At 39.4% G+C, this 18366-nt stretch overlaps 1 protein-coding gene and 1 pseudogene across 3 annotated transcripts; one reads left to right on the top strand and one right to left on the bottom strand.

Annotated features, from left to right (window-relative positions):
- The first annotated feature begins 7170 nt into the window (after nucleotides 1–7170).
- Nucleotides 7171–9225, top strand: LOC135348812 (52 kDa repressor of the inhibitor of the protein kinase-like; annotated as a pseudogene).
- A 4014-nt stretch (nucleotides 9226–13239) lies between these two features.
- Nucleotides 13240–18357, bottom strand: LOC135348865 (guanine deaminase-like). Of its 3 annotated transcripts, XM_064547229.1 has the most exons (14): nucleotides 18217–18357; nucleotides 17971–18059; nucleotides 17664–17835; nucleotides 17450–17537; nucleotides 17296–17395; nucleotides 17217–17244; nucleotides 16564–16779; nucleotides 16353–16450; nucleotides 16214–16281; nucleotides 15907–16056; nucleotides 14004–14038; nucleotides 13581–13664; nucleotides 13487–13514; nucleotides 13240–13433 (listed from the first exon to the last, which is right to left on the bottom strand). In XM_064547229.1, exons 1-14 carry the CDS (start codon nucleotides 18337–18339, stop codon nucleotides 13375–13377), a joined length of 1338 nt encoding a protein of 445 aa, XP_064403299.1. In that variant the 5' UTR covers nucleotides 18340–18357; the 3' UTR covers nucleotides 13240–13374. The 3 variants fall into 3 exon arrangements, 2 of the variants coding, with proteins under 2 accessions (XP_064403299.1, XP_064403300.1); XR_010398817.1 differs by lacking the exon at nucleotides 14004–14038; XM_064547230.1 differs by lacking the exons at nucleotides 13240–13433; nucleotides 13487–13514; nucleotides 13581–13664; nucleotides 14004–14038 and adding an exon at nucleotides 14045–15567.
- Between the last annotated feature and the right edge of the window lie 9 nt (nucleotides 18358–18366).

The raw sequence follows: 18366 nt of genomic DNA, 5'->3' as shown, positions 1-18366 counted from the left end.
TACTAGATAGATTTCATGATTTCAGATGATTATATATTGGTACTAAGGCAAACTGTGAGTTATACAGATCAGCATTCCAGTGGAGTGCATGAGATCAGGTGGGGTGGGGGGAATTCAGCACAGAAGGAGGGAATTAAGAATAGGAGGCCGTCGACAACAACGTACTGGTAGACTCTGTATGTATAATTATGTGCAGTATACTTCGTTTTTGCCTATGAAATTAACTGTTTTTATAAGCAGTGACTAGTGCCAGTAATATATATCAGCAGCCGCTTATTCCAGGGTAGTGAGAACTGAGAAAGCTGATACATTTATACAGTGATTCTGGCATTATTCATTACTCATCTCTTTATACAATGCATGACATCACCTGAATTTGTCATTAATATTTTGTGCAGTACTTTCACTTTGAAATACCCACACAATAATTATATATGTACTACACACACTGACATTTGTATATTATAGGGGGACAATCATAACTTACAAAGGTACATTTAGCTACATAAATAATTATAAATATATATATAGTGAATAACGATGTCACAGAGGTACACAACAACTTTCTGCATGCAACCTATGTATGTGAAAGAAAACTATATACTGCCAGTAACCTTTATATATACTGAGATAACTTCAATAATTCGAACTCTGATACATACAAAATACACAGGCTATTTATACACTAGAAAGTACAGAAATTACGAACATGAAACCACTAGAACTAACACAACACAGTATTTACGGAATCACAGTCTTACAGTACAGTATTTACGGAATCACAATCTTTATCGTAATGTTAGTTCCATGTCGTAAGGATACCACATTATTATACTAAGTCAGCTTTTCAATCATGGCTCTGGAATGACACTTCAAGCAACTGAGCCATACTTTGCATCTTTTCCAGTGGCAGAAATCAGCGGAGTATTTGGTAATGAGTAATCTGATGGATTCTCTAACCGGTGTGGAATATCACTCTCTGAAAATGACTCATCAATTTGTGGATTTTCAGGTGGAGCACGAAAGCTACGAAATTTGCTGATGCACCAAGTTTTGAGTTGTTTCTTTACCAGGAGCCACCAAATAGTTACTACAAGAAAGTAGATTATCGGGACAATTGCAATGAGGGCTAGAAATGAATAAGAAAATTTCCTGAAGTAAAAAGCTTTGATGCCAGCTTCATCTCCTGCAATTATCATAATGAACACTCCACTCATAATTAGTAGCATGAAGGCATCAGCTATGTTATACACTTTGAATTCTTCCTTGTATGGTCGTAACGAAAGTTGCATAAACATGAGGGTAATTATGAATATCACTCCAATGGAAAAACAATAGATACTTTGCGAGAATGTGAATAGTACAAACGCAATCAGCTGAAGAATAAAGTATGACACAGAAAACCATTGATAATCTCTGCTACCATTCGTTCCATCCTTGTAGTAACCTTGGTAGCAGTTGACAAACATATCAAGGTGTTGACAATGAACTTTGAAATAATTGAGACATTTCTGAAACCATTTCATTGGATATACAATCAGAAACACTATAGGAAGTATTACAATGAAAACTCCGACAAACAAAGCTACTATTGCGTACGGAAGATGTTTATGTCCAAAGTATTCCACTGTCGCATCATAGTAAAGGACATTCTTTATAACATATTCTCTGCTGTTGTTTTTCAGTACATACATTTTCGTAAATATTAGCAAATCAGTAGTAGTGTTGAGAAATTTTAAGTAGGAGAGTAAAAAGAAGGTCGCAAAAGCATTCACAATCGACCCTTTCGTATCCCAGCTTTGACTAACTAAACTGAAAACTTTATGAAAAGGTCTCCACAACCAAACAACTATATGTACATCACGGCTATGCAAACTAATGAGAAAGTAAGTCAGAATAACCAATACCAATGGATAAAAAGCAATAGCATAGTCCAAAGTAAGCACATTTATTTGACTGATGTCCGTTGCACAAATAGGTGGAATGACGGTACGAAAGAATCCAAATTCCAGATACCATAAAAGCTACCTAAAGCTCTAATGAAATTCTCAATATAAGCTTTCCTTGAAACAACGGAAAGAAAACCTCTTGCCGCTATAGGTGAAAACATTCCTTGGGAAATACTAATGAACAACTTCAGCAAAGGATAAGTTCCGTTAAATTTAAAGATTACGACGAAGAAAAAGAAGAATGTTAAAGGAATGTAAGCAATTGCTATGTACTTGATCCAGTTGTACATCATGTTCTCTCCTGTGCAGTTCATGCATTTCATTTCATACGAGTACAAGAGTGGTGAATATCCTGGTAGACATTTCCCACACAGTGTTGAATCGCGGTTCATTCTTCCACAAGAGTATGAATTAAGATCGTCTGTGTTATTTGGAAGTGTATAAAAGACCGTGTCCGTTTTATGTCCGCAACCATACACACATCTTCCTAATTGAGTTTCATTGCTCTCACTATCGTAAGTCATACAATAACAATCAAGAATGGATGTCCTGCTGATTTCAACATCACATAGTACAGAGTGATATGGAATCTTACTGCATTCACATTTTCCATTTGTTGAATTACGAAACATCCAAGGATAACAATCTAAGTCATGATCTTCGATCACTGTTGAACTATAAATAGACTTCTTTGAGCTGAGATCTTTTATTAAACCAGTCTGTGTGGTTGATGAAGTTTCACAGGGTATTTGTATCTTTGTCCAGCAAGTATTGTTATCCACTGCTTCAGTGTTTGCTTCTACTGCTACAGAATTAGCAGTAGCAATCATAAGATGGGAGAAAAGTGTTAACATTAGGAGGTAATAATAGAACTCCATATCTAAATCTTAGACTGTGGGAGCTTGTTCTCTATTTTGGTAAGCGTAAGCCTATTTAGTAGAGCACTAGCATGCACCCGGTTAAATGTATTACTTTGGCGATGAAAGTGAAACAGTAAATAATATCATGTTATTTATAATAGAATGTTTTATTTTATGTATTGCATGGAATTTTAATTATGAATACTCTGTTTTCTTTCGTCTGTATGTATAGTCAACAGAAAGACTTTTGTGAGTAAATCCAAATAGAATAATACAATTATAGCTGAGCTAAGGGCAAAATTATGCCCTTACGCTACATTACGCAACATGATCAAATTCCATTGTGTGTACCGTATATAGCGGGTAATTTTCGTGGGGTAAAATATTCGTTATTTAGTAAGAGTGTTGAACTGCTAGTAACAGCATTTGCCTGCTCCTGCGTCATCACTTGATAGTAATCAGTACTAATTTGTTATGTTAGCAACACTTCCCAGAAACCGCACATGCTGTGATTGCGCAGTTCAGTGCTACAAACCACAGACCATATGCTGTGCACTCATTAATTGAATAGTGACGACAGTGATGACGCATGTTAAGGCAAATGCGGTTCCACGATTACTACAGCAGTTCAACACTCTTACTCTTGCATGGTGTATACCATTACAAGATGTCACAATGTAAGCATGCAAGGACTCCACTATATATACTGATAGCTGCATACACATGAACATGATGAAGTATTGAAAATGAAATGCAGGGGTTTCAACAATCTTGCTAATAGTATGTTCAGACAGACTATATACGAGGTACTAAATCAATTTGTCTCTTGACGTATATACCAAGAGCATGCAGATGAGGGGATGGAGCGTCTTACTATATGCGGATTCTGAATCGTCTATACAAATTATGCCATATAATTATGTCAAACCGCTAAGTGCTACTAAGATTATACATTGTACTTAATGATGTTCACTAACAAACGCGTTATCGCCACACATGAGGAGGTATCACATGAGTATCTCAATTTTTTTAGCAATAATTAGCATTAGCCTTGTTCCCGATTTGTCTCCAATTTAACGCGTTAAATCGGGAACGAGGCTATAAATACATGCACGAGAATATTCAAAATAAATTATCAATAGTATTACATCTAAGGTACATGAGTCAACACATTTATACACGAGTGCTAGCTTAGCCAAGCACATTCCATATACATGCATGTATACCATGTGGAGGAGCCCTGTTGTTTCCATATGAAGACTCAATACCGGTGGAACTACCTGTATAGTAGAACACTAAAGTTGCAAGAATTGTACATCAATTTAAATTAAGGCCTAACAAACTAAAAGAATTAGGTCATGCAGTAACAATAATTATTTTCTGTCACTTATTAAGCTATTCAATCGACTAACACTGGGGGTTTTGTTTGCACTGTATAGTGCTCTAGGAATAAAATAATTATGACATTACATGCTGTCTATATACCACTATAATTATATTGTGCACTGTGCACTAACACCTATATACTCGTATGTGAAGGAAAGCTATACACTTTCAGTACAGTCAACTTTAGCATTGCAACCATGGCTCTGGAATGACACTTCAAGCAACTGAGCCATACTTTGCATCTTTTCCAGTGGCAGAAATCAGCGGGGTATTTTGTGATGAATAATCTGATGGATTCTCCAACCGATGTGGAATATCACTATCTGAAAACGACTCCTCAATTTGTGGAGTTTCAGGCGTAACTCGAAAGCTACGAAGTTTGCTTACGCAACAAGTTTTGAGTCGTTTCTTTACCAGGAGCCACCAAATAGTTACTACAAGAAAGTAGATTAAGGGGACAGTTACAAAGAGTCCTAGAATCCAATAAGAAAATTTCCTGAAGTAGGAAGCTTTGATGCCAGCTTCATCTCCTGCAATTATCATAATGAACATTCCACTAAAAATCAGTAGCATGAAGGCATCAGTTATGTTATACACTTTGAATTCTTCCTTGTATGGTCGTAACGAAAGTTGCATAAACATGAGGGTAATATTGAATATCACTCCGATGGAAAAATAATAGATACTTTGCGAGAATGTGAATAGTACAAACAAAATCAGTTGAAGAATAAAGTATGCCACAGAAAACCATCGATAATCTCTGGTACCATTCGTTCCATCCTTGTAGTAACCTTGGTAGCAGTTGACAAACATGTCAAGGTGTTGACGCTGAATTTTCAAAGCATTGAGACATTTTTGGACCCATTTCATCGGATATACAATCAGAAACACTATAGGAAATATTACAATGAAAACTCCGACAAACAAAGCTACTATTGCGTACGGAAGATGTTTAGGTTCGAAGTATTCCACTGTCGCATCATAGTAAAGGACATTCTTTATAACATATTCTTTGCTGTTTGCCTTCAGTACATACATTTCATTGAACACTAGTAAATCAACAGTAGCGTTGAGAATTTTTAAATAGGAAAGTAAAAAAAAGGTAGCAAAAGCATTCACAATCGACCCTTTCATATCCCAGTTTTGACCAACTAAAGTGAAAACCTTATGAAAAGGTCTCCACAACCAAACAACTATACGTACATCACGGCTATGCAAACTAATGAGAAAGTAAGTCAGAATAACCAGTACCAATGGATAAAAGGCAATCGCATAGTCCAAAGCAAACACTTGTATTTGACTGATGTCCGTTGCACAAATAGGTGGAATGACAGCACGAAAGAAATCCAAATTCAAGACACCATAAAAGCAGCCTATAGCATTAACTAAATGTTCAATATAAGACTCTTTCCCTGAAATAACAGAATAATAACCTCTAATAGCAATAGGTGAAAACATTCCCTGGGACACACTAATGAACAACTTCAGCATTGGCGAAACTCCGTTAAATTTAAAGATTACGACGAATAAAAAGAAGAATGTTAAAGGAATGTAAGCAACTGCTATATACTTGATCCAGTTGTAGGTCATGTTCTCTCCCGTGCAGTTCATGCATTTCATTTCATACGAGTACAAGAGTGGTGAATATCCTGGTAGACACTGCCCACACAGTGTTGAATCGCGGTTCATATTTCCACAAGAGTATGAATTAAGATCGTCTGTGTTATTTGGAAGTGTATAAAAGACTGTGTCCGTTTTATGTCCGCAACCATACACACATCTTCCTAATTGAGTTTCATTGCTCTCACTATCGTAAGTCATACAATAACAATCAAGAATGGATGTCCTGCTGATTTCAACATCACATAGTACAGAGTGACGTGGAATGTTACTACATTCACATTTTCCATTTGTTGAATTACGAAACATCCAAGGATAACAATCCAAGTCATGATCTTCGATCACTGTTGAACTAATAGACTCCTTTGAGCTGAGATCTTTTATTAAACCAGTTTGTGTGGTTGATGAAGTTTCACAGGGTATTTGTATCTTTGTCCAGCAAGTATTGTTATCCACTGCTTCAGTGTTTGCTTCTACTGTTACAGAATTAGCAGTAGCAATCATAAGATGGGAGGAAAGTGTTAACATTAGGAGATAATAATAGAACTCCATATCTAATTCTTAGACTGTGGGAGCTTGTTCTCTATTTGGTACATAAGCGTAAGCCTATTTAGTAGAGCACTAGCATGCACCCGGTTAAATGTATTATTTTGGCGATGAAAGTGAAACAGTAAACAATATCATGTTATAATAGAATGTTTCATTTTATGTATTGCATGGAATTTTAATTATGAATACTCTGTTTTCTTTCGTCTGTATGTATAGTCAACTGAAACAGTCAACAGAAAGACTTTTGTGAGTAAATCCAAATAGTTATAGCTGATCTAAGGGCAAAATTATGCCCTTACGCTACATTACGCAACACCATCATGCATGCATGAAAATTCCATTGTGTGTACCGCGTATAGCAGGTAATTTTTGTGGGGTAAAATATTCGTTATTTTCGTGGGGAAGCTGACCTACACAAAATGTTAATGTAGGCAGTGGCATGTACAATGGGGGGCTTTGGGGGCTTGAGCACCCCCCTGTCCTCCCAGACAACTAGGCCAGCTAGCAAACTGTAGCTCGTAACTACAGCATGGCAACGATCGATCACAGGTCATGACCACGCCCAATTGAGCATGCGCAATCAATGACACAAGTACTGCAGCAGTGCAGCTTCACATACCGAATAGCAACTTGTTTTCCTCCATCATCCATCAAATCATGTCAATATTAAATTATTTCCACAAAGAGAGTGAAACAGAGGATGTGGATGAATAAATAATAATGTTAGCTATCTAGTTGTGTATCAGTTAAATGATTGTTTTTGTCTCAGACTTGAAGATAGCCGAAGAAAACAGTTCCATCAATATGCCTAGCCCCGACCACAATGATGACGATTCAATTATGTATGACTCTCCTTTCACCAGTGATGACGAGCAGGCTCCTTTCACCAGTGATGATGAGCAGGTTCCTGTCACCAAGCATCCTGCACTGGACAAAGTCTCATCTCCTTTCGTCCAAGATGTAGCAGAAGTAATTGGTTCTCCCAGCATTAGTTGTAGCACTAGACACAGTTTGCTCAACAACTACTTTCAGCCGCCAGCATACTACAGCTTTCCAAAGGATCAAACCGGTCGTTCATTTCAACATCAATGGCTTCAGAGAATCCCATGGCTTGTTTACAGCAAGCAGGAAAATGGTGGCTTCTGTCTTCCTTGTGTTCTTTTTGCTCAAGTTGGGTACCATGGATGTAGTCCAGGTGTACTAGTCAACCGTGCTCTCACTAATTTCAAGAAAGCTTTGGAGACCATCCGTAGGCATGCCGACAAGGAGTACCACAAGGCATCAATGGTTAAAGCTGGCGAGTTCCAGAAGACAATGTCTGGTGAACAACCCAACATTCAGCAGAGGTTGAGCAAAAATTTAGCTGATACAATATCGATAAATTGTCAAAAGCTCTCCTCAATTGTGAAGACAATAATTCTGTGTGGTCGTCAAAACATTGCACTACGTGGCCATCGCGACAATGCACTTGATGTAGAGAGGGATGTAGACAGCACCACGAACCATGGCAACTTCTTAGCATTGCTAAACTTTCGTATTGACGCTGGAGATACTGTCCTTGAGAACCACCTTAGCAGTGCTGCACGAAATGCTACTTACACCTCGAATACAATTCAAAATCAAATTGTTATGGTGCTATCAGACCAAGTGATCAACCATATCGTAGAGAAGGTCCGTTCAGCCAAGTGGTATACAGTTATAGCAGATGAAGTGACAGATGTGGCAAACAGAGAGCAGCTTACTATCGTCCTGCGGTACGTTGACAGTACCACCTATGTTGTGAGAGAAGATTTGGTGGGATTTTTTGAATGCGACTTAGGAATCTCTGGACTTCATCTTGCCACCAAAATCACAAGTACACTCAAGGAATTGGGCCTTGATCTGTCGTACCTTCGTGGACAATCATACGATGGGGCTGGGAATATGGCTGGTTCGGTCAAGGGAACAGCAGCCTTGATTCGGAAAGATTTTCCTCTTGCAATTTATGTTCATTGTGCCTCTCATTGTCTCAACCTGGCTGTTGTGAAGTCTCTTCAGGTCACAAGTGTCAGAAACATGGTAGGGGTTGTAGGAAAAGTTTACCATTTTTTGGCTGCCCACCCCAAACGTCAAAGAGCATTCGAGGCAGCAATTTCTCAGCATCAACCATCATCATCATCTCAGAAACTCAAGGACATGTGCAGAACACGATGGATCCAACGCATTGATGCTGTAGTTGTCTTTAAGAAACTCCATCTCTCAATTGTGGACTGCCTGGAAAACATAAGCAATGATGGTGCTGCTTTGTGGAGCTCAGATTCACTCACTGATGCAAGATGTCTTCTTTTGACAATTACCACCACCGATTTTGTCAGTGCTGTTGTGATCACCCACGCTTGCCTTATGTACGTCCAAGCATTGACTGCAACTCTTCAGGCCGAGGCAAAAGACATTGTGAAAGCTGTAAGTGAGATAGAAAATGTGACAGCAGCAATACAATCTGTACGTGACAATATTGACACATATCATACTCAGTGGTTCCTTACCATTACTGATATGCTGTCAAAAGTGGGCAAGGAGCCATTATTGCCAAGAAGATGTGGTAGGCAAACCCATCGCAGCAACACCCCAGCTGATACCCCGTCTGAATACTTTTGTCGGACAATATCTATCCCAGTGCTTGACCATCTCCTGTCTGAGTTGAGTTCTCGGTTCGGCAACCATAAAAAACAGCATTGTTAGGCCTATCTATAATACTGTCTGTGCTCGTCTCTCTCGATCACAATTCTCCCGAATTCATGTCAAGATTCAAAGATGTTTGTGAGCTATACCAAAATGATTTACCATCACCTGAATGCTTTGAGAGCGAGCTAAATACTTGGCAACTAAAGTGGCAAAAACAACTAAATGAGCACGGAGGGAGCAGCTTGCCCACAACCCTCACACTCACCTTGCAACATACTAGCTCCATGTACCCCAATATCACAGCTCTGATCAAGATACTCTGCACCCTACCAGTCACCTCTTGCTCCGCGGAGAGATCATTCAGTGGACTAAAAAGGATTAAGACACCATTTAGATCTAACATGACTAACACTAGACTGACTGGACTTACTATTCTACAAATGCACCGTGACATCCCCATTGATGTAGAAGCAGCAATTGACCAGTTTGCTAGGATGTACCCCAGAAGAATGCAAATGGTGGAGATCCTACAAGATGACTGACTCTAAATACCTATAATTAGATTGATGTCTTGATACTCTTATGCTTTTCAATATCAGGCTATGCACGCAAAAGATGTGCCGCAATAAATGTTGGGGCGTAAAAATCGGGCACGCTTCGCGCGCAAAAAAACCCTTGTGTGCTATTTTTTATGTGCTCTAGGGCACCCCCCTACTTCAATCTCTAGAAACGCCCCTGCGTAGGCGTAGCTTACCGGAACATAGGAATGCAGTGCAGGCAACGAGACTAATTTTTACTCACGAAAACCACCGTTTCTCGAGTTGAACGAATTTTTTACCCCACGAAACTTACCCGCTATACGGTATATACAAGAGTAGCCTCGACCCCAGGCCGATTTGTCTCCAATTGAACGCTAGGTCGCCTCTAATACAAGAGTAGATAAGAGGAAGAGTGTTGAACTGCTAGTAACAGCATTTGCCTGCTCCTGCGTCATCACTTAATATGAATCAGTACTAATTTGTTATGTTAGCATGCAACACTTCCAAGAAACCGCACATGCTGTGATTGTGCAGTTCAGTGCTACAAACCACAGACCACGTGCGCTCATTAATTGAATAGTGACGACAGTGATGACGCATGTTAAGGCAAATGCGGTTCCATGCACGATTACTACAGCAGTTCAACACTCTTACTCTTGCATGGTGTATACCATTACAAGATGTCACAATGTATAAGCAAGCATGCATGCATGGACTCCACTATATATACTGATAGCTACATACACATGAACATGATGAAGTATTGAAAATGAAATGCAGGTTTCGCTATATAGTATGTTCAGACAGACTATATACGAGGTACTAAATCAATTTGTCGTAAAAATCTCTTGACGTATACCAGGAGCAGATCTTACTCTATGTGGATTCTGAATCGTGTATACAAATTATGCCATATAATTATGTCAAACCGCTAAGTGCTGCTAAGATTATACATTGTACTTAATAATACTTGTTCCCAGGCCGATTTATCTCTGTAGTGCTCTAGGAATAAAATAATTCTGACATATAATATTACATGCTGTCTTACCACTATATAATTATAGTTGTGCACTGCATGTGCACTAACACCTATATACTTTTGAAGGAAAGCTACACTTTCAGTACAGTCAACTTTAGCATTGCAACCATGGCTCTGGAATGACACTTCAAGCAACTGAGCCATACTTTGCATCTTTTCTAGTGGCAGAAATCAGCAGGGTATTTGGTGATGAATAATCTGATGGATTCTCCAACCGATGTGGATCATCACTATCTGAAAACAACTCCTCAATTTGTGGAGTTTCAGGTGTAACTTGAAAGCTACGAAGTTTGCTTACGCACCAAGTTTTGAGTTGTTTCTTTACAAGGAGCCACCAAATAGTTACTACAAGAAAGTAGATTAAGGGGACAGTTACAAAGAGTCCTAGGAAATTTTCCTAAAGTAGGAAGCTTTGATGCCAGCTTCATCTCCTGCAATTATCATAATGAACATTCCACTAAAAATCAGTAGCATGAAGGCATCAGTTATGTTATACACTTTGAATTCTTCCTTGTATGGTCGTAACGAAAGTTGCATAAACATGAGGGTAATTATGAATATCACTCCAATGGAAAAACAATAGATACTTTGCGAGAATGTGAATAGTACGAACACAATCAGCTGAAGAATAAAGTATGCCACAGAAAACCATCGATAATCTCTGGTACCATTCGTTCCATCCTTGTAGTAACCTTGGTAGCAGTTGACAAACATGTCAAGACGTTGACGCTGAATTTTCAGAGCATTGAGACATTTTTGGACCCATTTCATCGGATATACAATCAGAAACACTATAGGAAATATTACAATGAAAACTCCGACAAACAAAGCTACTATTGCGTACGGAAGATGTTTATGTCCGAAATATTCCACTGTCGCATCATAGTAAAGGACATTCTTTATAACATATTCTTTGCTGTTTGCATTCAGTACATACATTTCAGTGAACACTAGTAAATCAACAATAGCGTTAAGAATTTTTAAATAGGAAAGTAAAAAAAAAAGGTATATAGCAAAAGCATTCACAATCGACCCTTCCATATCCCAGTTTTGACCAACTAAACTGAAAACCTTATGAAAAGGTCTCCACAGCCAAACAACTATACGTACATCACGGCTATGCAAACTAATGAGAAAGTAAGTCAGAATAACCAGTACCAATGGATAAAAGGCAATCACATAGTCCAAAGCAAACACTTGTATTTGACTGATGTCCGTTGCACAAATGGGTGGAATGACAGCACGAAAGAAATCCAAATTCCAGATACCATAAAAGCAGCCTATAGCATTAACTAAATGTTCAATATAAGACTCTTTCCCTGAAATAACAGAATAATAACCTCTAACAGCAATAGGTGAACAGATTCCCTGGGACACACTAATGAACAACTTCAGCATTGGCGAAATTCCGTTAAATTTAAAGATTACGACAAATAAAAAGAAGAATGTTAAAGGAATGTAAGCAACTGCTATATACTTGATCCAGTTGTAGGTCATGTTCTCTCCTGTGCAGTTCATGCATTTCATTTTATACGAGTACAAGAGTGGTGAATATCCTGGTAGACACTGCCCACACAGTGTTGAATCACGGTTCATTCTTCCACAAGAGTATGAATTAAAATCGTCTGTGTTATTTGAAAACACAATGTTCGTTTTATGTCCACAACCATACACACATCTTCCTAATTGAGTTTCATTGCTCTCACTATCGTAAGTCATACAATAACAATCAAGAATGGATGTCCTGCTGATTTCAACATCACATAGTACAGAGTGATATGGAATGTTACTGCATTCACATTTTTTTATTTCTGGGATTATGAAACATCTAAGGATAACAATCCATGTCATGATCTTGGATTACCGTTGAGCCAATGAACTTCTCTGAGCTGATACCTCTACCATTTTGTGTGGTTGATGAAGTTTCACAGGGTATTGTCCAGCAAGTATTGTTATCCACTGCTTCAGTGTTTGCTTCTACTGGTGAAGAATTAGCAGTAGCAATCATAAGATGGAACGAGATAGTTAACAATAGTAGGTAAAGGAACTCCATAGCCTAATAGATACCTACTCTATTTTCAGAACCCTGAGAACGCGGAGAACAGGAAAACGTGAAGAACCCTGAGAACAGGAGAACCATGAGAACGCGGAGAACAGGAGAACGCATTATTATCGCAACATAGTATACAGTAATATTATTATATGCATAGTCAGCATATTTCGTGACATTTACACAAAGTAATAACCCTTTTATACATAGATTATATTATCATGACGAACATTAATATTTTTTGCAATTTTGCTGCATGCAAACTCAAAGAGTGGGTAATGATTGACCATGATTGTTGTTAAAAACAATCGATGCCAAAAGTTCAAGTCTAAAATTAATGGCTGCATCAGAAGAGCCTTATACCTCACTTGCGAGGCATAATGACTACTGATGACGTGTGCATGTCCAACCTTCTCTGTCGAGGCAGAGAGGTACGTGGCCGTACTTTAGAGAGCCAGAATAGCGAGAGTCTACTGTATACAAGCATGGATGCATGCATGTAGTAAAAAAGGGGATTGAGAGCATTAATTTTTTCCCGGGCCCAGGACTTATTTGAGCACAGCTGGTTATTATTTTATGCATGTAAACTCCGAGACGTTATTGTGTTTCGTTGTACGTACGTATGTACGCACATCAGGTATACAAAATAGGCCAGAACATCAGCCAAACTAAATAATAAATTTGTGTTAAATCTAGTATGTTTGAGTCACTGCCCTTGCTAGTCAGTTAACAACTCTTTACCAGCCACAAACCTTTTGAGAATATTTCGATCGTCGCCTGGAAAAAAAAGCCATAAAAATGATTGTGTACACTGACTAACCGTTTCTTACCTAAATAGAGAAACTTCATTACAATATCCTGAATGGAAGCAAATTAACACACGGTAAATAATTACTTTCCGGCACAACAAAATTGTGTACTCACATCAAAAGAGTCCCACTGGAATGTATCAAACGTTGCCTCAGGGGGACTGACATCGATCAGCAGTGCATCAAATTCTTTGCCAACCTGGTATGTATACACAAAAATGCAGGTAAGTGTTCAGTGATTTTTTGCGGCTATATGCAAGAAGCTGCATGGTTGTACCCTAATTCCAGCGCCAAATACAGTGGAACCTCTCTATAACGGACATCTTTGGGGAACAATGTTTTGGCCTTTATACAGAGGTGGCCTTTGTTGAGAGATTGTTTTGTACACAAACTGTTCATTTGGGACCTAGATACCTGGCCATTATATAGCAGCTGGCCTTTATTCGGAGGTGGTTGTTAACAGAGGTTCCACTGTCAGATTTAAGATACCTTTGCGTACACAATGTCAATGGAACTGGGCTATCATTGTATAACAAACCACAAAGTTTCCAATTTTGTTATCCAAAGACAGCACTGCATGAAAAAAGAATTATAAACCCTCATTCGTATAATTCCGACAATAATAGGGGAATTTCATAATCATGCAATAATGTAGACTCACACTGTTGCATGGCAAACAGTAGACTGGTAAACACCGTGTAGTGATTTGTGGAACATTTGTCACGATAATTACTAGCTTGCAGCAACTAAAGTAGCTAGACTGAATGCGTGTGGTTACCACAAGATCATTGATAGTGACGTAGCACTAGAAAACTAAGGCTAAATCTAAGTATCACGTGCAGTAGACTGACATCACGAAAACCACAGCCTCTTATCTGATATGCTGACTGTGCAACACGAGTCTCTACATGGAGTTTAACTAGTCGACTGTTGCTTGCGAGTTTAGCATCAATTAGAATACTGAAATATACGGTCAAGTGCAATACCATATAGCCCGGGTATGAAAATACACAATAGATTCAATGTCACTATCCTGAGCTGTACACATTTTTAAATGGGTAGATCTAGTTTACAAGAAAATTTGCACCAATGAAAATTACTCGCTATACGGTATAATCTATCTTGTGCATGGTATCTCTACCTCTGCTAGAAAATTACATTCCAGGGGCATCTCTCAATGGTAGAGACCCTGGCTTGCTTAAAGTTCCAAAATTAAAGCGTTGGCTCTTGTGTATATAGAGATGCTTCAGTCAGAGGCAAAAATGAGACCTGGTGTCCTAAGGTAAGAATGCATGTATCCCGATATCCATCTAGCCGTAATCATTGTACCAGTATTAATATGCTACTAATATAATAGCTACTCGCAATGGATTGATTAATAGCCTTGCATGCTTTGTACATGCAGGATCGAGTCATACATTTGTTGGGTTGACAACCTTATAAATCCTGACTTACCAATATCTGATGCCAGTACAAGCCACAATGCAATGGTGCATGAAAACTGACCATTTGTGGAAGGACATAAAATTGATGATGTCCCTTCTTTCATGAATGCTCAGTTGGTGACCTACTTTTTTGTAAAACAGTAAATGATGAACTACCAGCCGGGGATTTTAGTCAATAAACAAGTTACCTATTTGATTGTGGTCATGTTCAGAGAACTGAAGTTGGATCCTCAGATTCCACTACTCTGTTTACTAGAAATGTTATAAGGTGCTAATTTCACTTGATTTGTCATGGTATGAATGTGGGTGTCCTAAGTTGTAAGCATGTAGGAACCCTGTCATGCATGCTTTAGTGGAGTTGAGTTCAGCAAATCAGGTGTAAATCACCCGAGTTCCTAACGTGTATGTATATACTCAAGAATGGAACCAACCCAGACCACGAAGAATTGATCCCATGCATGCATTCCTGTTTTAGAACTAAATTCCAGAAGAGTTTCTTCACACTAAGATTAAGAGTCGTCCCATACCACCTGAATATGATCCCCAACCCTCCTCATTACGCTCTCCAAATCAACTCCAAATAGAGAAATTACGAACTGATTTGCTGTGTACTTAATCAGTTCTTTGTGCACTAGTTGAATACGTCATCTGCTGTAGCTGGGGTAACGAAGGGGTCACTACTTTTATCTCATTGGCATCAATGACAACTGGAGTGTTTAGATACAATGACATTGGAGATATTAAGCAGGCCTATTTCCTGCATGCGCATTTATGGGACACGCCCATTTTCTGAATTATTAAAAAGAAAATTGACTAGTATGTTTACGAGTCAACACTTTTAAGTAATGCTTTATTCTTCAGTGGTAAACAATTGAGCAACGTACATAAATGTACGTGAACCATTTCAGCAGATGATATATTCTAATTAACGCCCTTGACCCCTTGACCGTATATTTATAGTATTCTAATTGATGGCTATAAAATTGTAATTATCACCTTTAGCCCCTCCCAGTGTTGCCATGTAGAGGGCCTCGTGATGTGTGATTGGTCGATAGTCGTCCTGTTTGCTGAAGGAGAGTGCCTTGGAGACATCTATGGACTTCCTCAGGGCATCTAGAACGGACAAGGAGTACCCTCCAGACACATCTGTGTGGGAGGGGGAATGCATTATGTAGAGACAAGGAAGACTCCCCAGATACAATTATGGGCGGGAATGCATAGACGAGAAGTACCCTCAGACATGTGAGGGGGGATGCATTATGCATAGGTAATTAATTGTGAGAACCAGTGCAAGCGTGTTTACCTGTTCCCAGCCCAATCTTCAGACCCATGTCAAGCATCTTCCTTGCATCCAGCAGACCACTGCGAAGACTGCACCAAAATATAAACAACGAATCTATGCATGTACGTAAAAACTACATCTTCATTAATTTAGTGCTCACCAGAGGTTTGAGTTGGGACAGTGTACCACGCCCACCCCCTTCTGTTTGAAGAGCTGCATGTCGGACTCCTCCAGATATACACAGTGAGCCATGTACGTCTGCAACGGAGAAAAATATCAGAGGTAAAATTTGATCAAATAATATGTTTGTCATAATATGGATTTCTAACTAAACACATAAGAGCTACGATGCACATAATAATATTATTGACCTTAGCTGTTAAGAGGCCATATGAATTAAAGGCAGTGGAACAAGCATTATATTCAGGATGAAGTTCAAGGGACTGCTGTATTGAAGCCTTTTGTTCGCAGATGTGACTATGTATGTGTAGACTGTGCTCCTTTGCAATTTGAGATAGCATCTTCAGTAGTTTGGGAGAGCACGCAAAAAGAGCAGCTGGAAGTAGTACGGCTTGGATGAGGGGGTTCTGGTAGTGTGTGTGTGGGGGGGGGCGAGAGGGTTAGGATAAGGGTTCTGGCAGTGTGTGTGGGGGGGGCGAGAGGGTTAGGATAAGGGGGCTGGCAGTGTGTGGGGGGTGGCAGGCGATAGGTTAGGATAATGGGGATGGCAGTGTGTGTGTGGGGGGGGGCGAGAGGGTTAGGATAAGGGTTCTGGCAGTGTGTGTGGGGGGCGGGCGAGAGGGTTAGGATAAGGGTTCTGGGAGTGTGTGGGGGGGGTGGCAATGTGTGTGTGGGGGGGGCGGCGGGTGAGAGGGTTAGAATAAGGGGGCTGGTAATGTGTGTGTGTGGGGGGGCGAGAGGGTTAGGATAAGGGGGCTGGCAATGTGTGTGGGATAAGACAATTAAACATGCAGGTAGATGGGGACATTAAAAAGTTTTATAATGCAGCGAGTAAATTTCTTACTTGCATCTCCTGTACAAATTTGATAAACCTGTAAAAAGACATAAAGTTATCACAGGAAAAATAATTATTTTGAACTCACTTTCTTGTGTCATCAATGGATGCCTGAATCTCTTCTGTGTAGTCTGGTGACAGTACATCGATGTTTATCTTGCCAATTAATGCACGTTGTCCAAAACAGTCTGCAAATTACAGTAAGCAGTACATGCAGTTTAGAAATTGTATTTAGCTTATACCCACAATCCTGCAAAGTTCCTTTGTCGACTCAAGATGAATGGTAGCAAAATAACTGGCAGTAGTGGTCCCATGAAGCAATGAACGACGCTGCAAAAATGACAAATTGACACCTCACGTTTCAAGATTCATTCTTATTACTCGTTTTTTTCTCAATATGGCTCCGTAGATACTCAGTCCAAACATATATTATACACCACTTGTAAATTATCTCACCACTGCTTTGCGATAGACATCTTTTGCAAGCTGCACATCTTTGAACTTTGCTTCAAGGGGTACAATGTAATCGTTGACCCATTCCAGGAGCTGCTTGTCATAGCCAGTACCAGCAATTAAGTAATGGTCAGGATGAGTGTGAGAATCCACTAAGCCCGGAAGTAGGAACTGACTGCAAAACACGTTACTGATAACAAACTTCACGACTATGTATCACATACAGTACCCTAAGTAAACAGTACCCTAAGTATTAAGTCCATTTTAGTATATGCATACACGTATACAGTACAGGGGCCATCGAGCCAACCTTTCTGTCAGCACTGTAACTGAGTCGGAGCTGAAGCCGTGCTCCTGAGCTAACTCATCAGCCTTGCACGCTGGCTCCACAAAAACAATCTGTTAAAGGAGAACAATCCATCCACAGTGTTAGATATAATTATTTCTATTGAGCAATTATTAAAACATCTATGTTTGAGACCGACTACAGCGCCTCCCAATTGCCAAAGCTGACTACCAGCAAGAGAATGTCTACTTAGCAAGGATGTTAGGTTACCTCTCCATTCTGCTGTTCATTGAACCCAATGAGATGGTCTCTCAGCACCTCAATTCTCTCAGACTGGACACAGTGCACCAACGTTCCTCTGTACACCACCACCATCATGCATAGCGCATGCATGTGTGTACTCTCTCGATCTTTACCCAA

The sequence above is a fragment of the Halichondria panicea genome, chromosome 15, assembly GCF_963675165.1.
Source record: "Halichondria panicea chromosome 15, odHalPani1.1, whole genome shotgun sequence".
NCBI lineage: Eukaryota > Metazoa > Porifera > Demospongiae > Suberitida > Halichondriidae > Halichondria > Halichondria panicea.
This window is presented reverse-complemented; position numbering and strand designations above follow the sequence as displayed.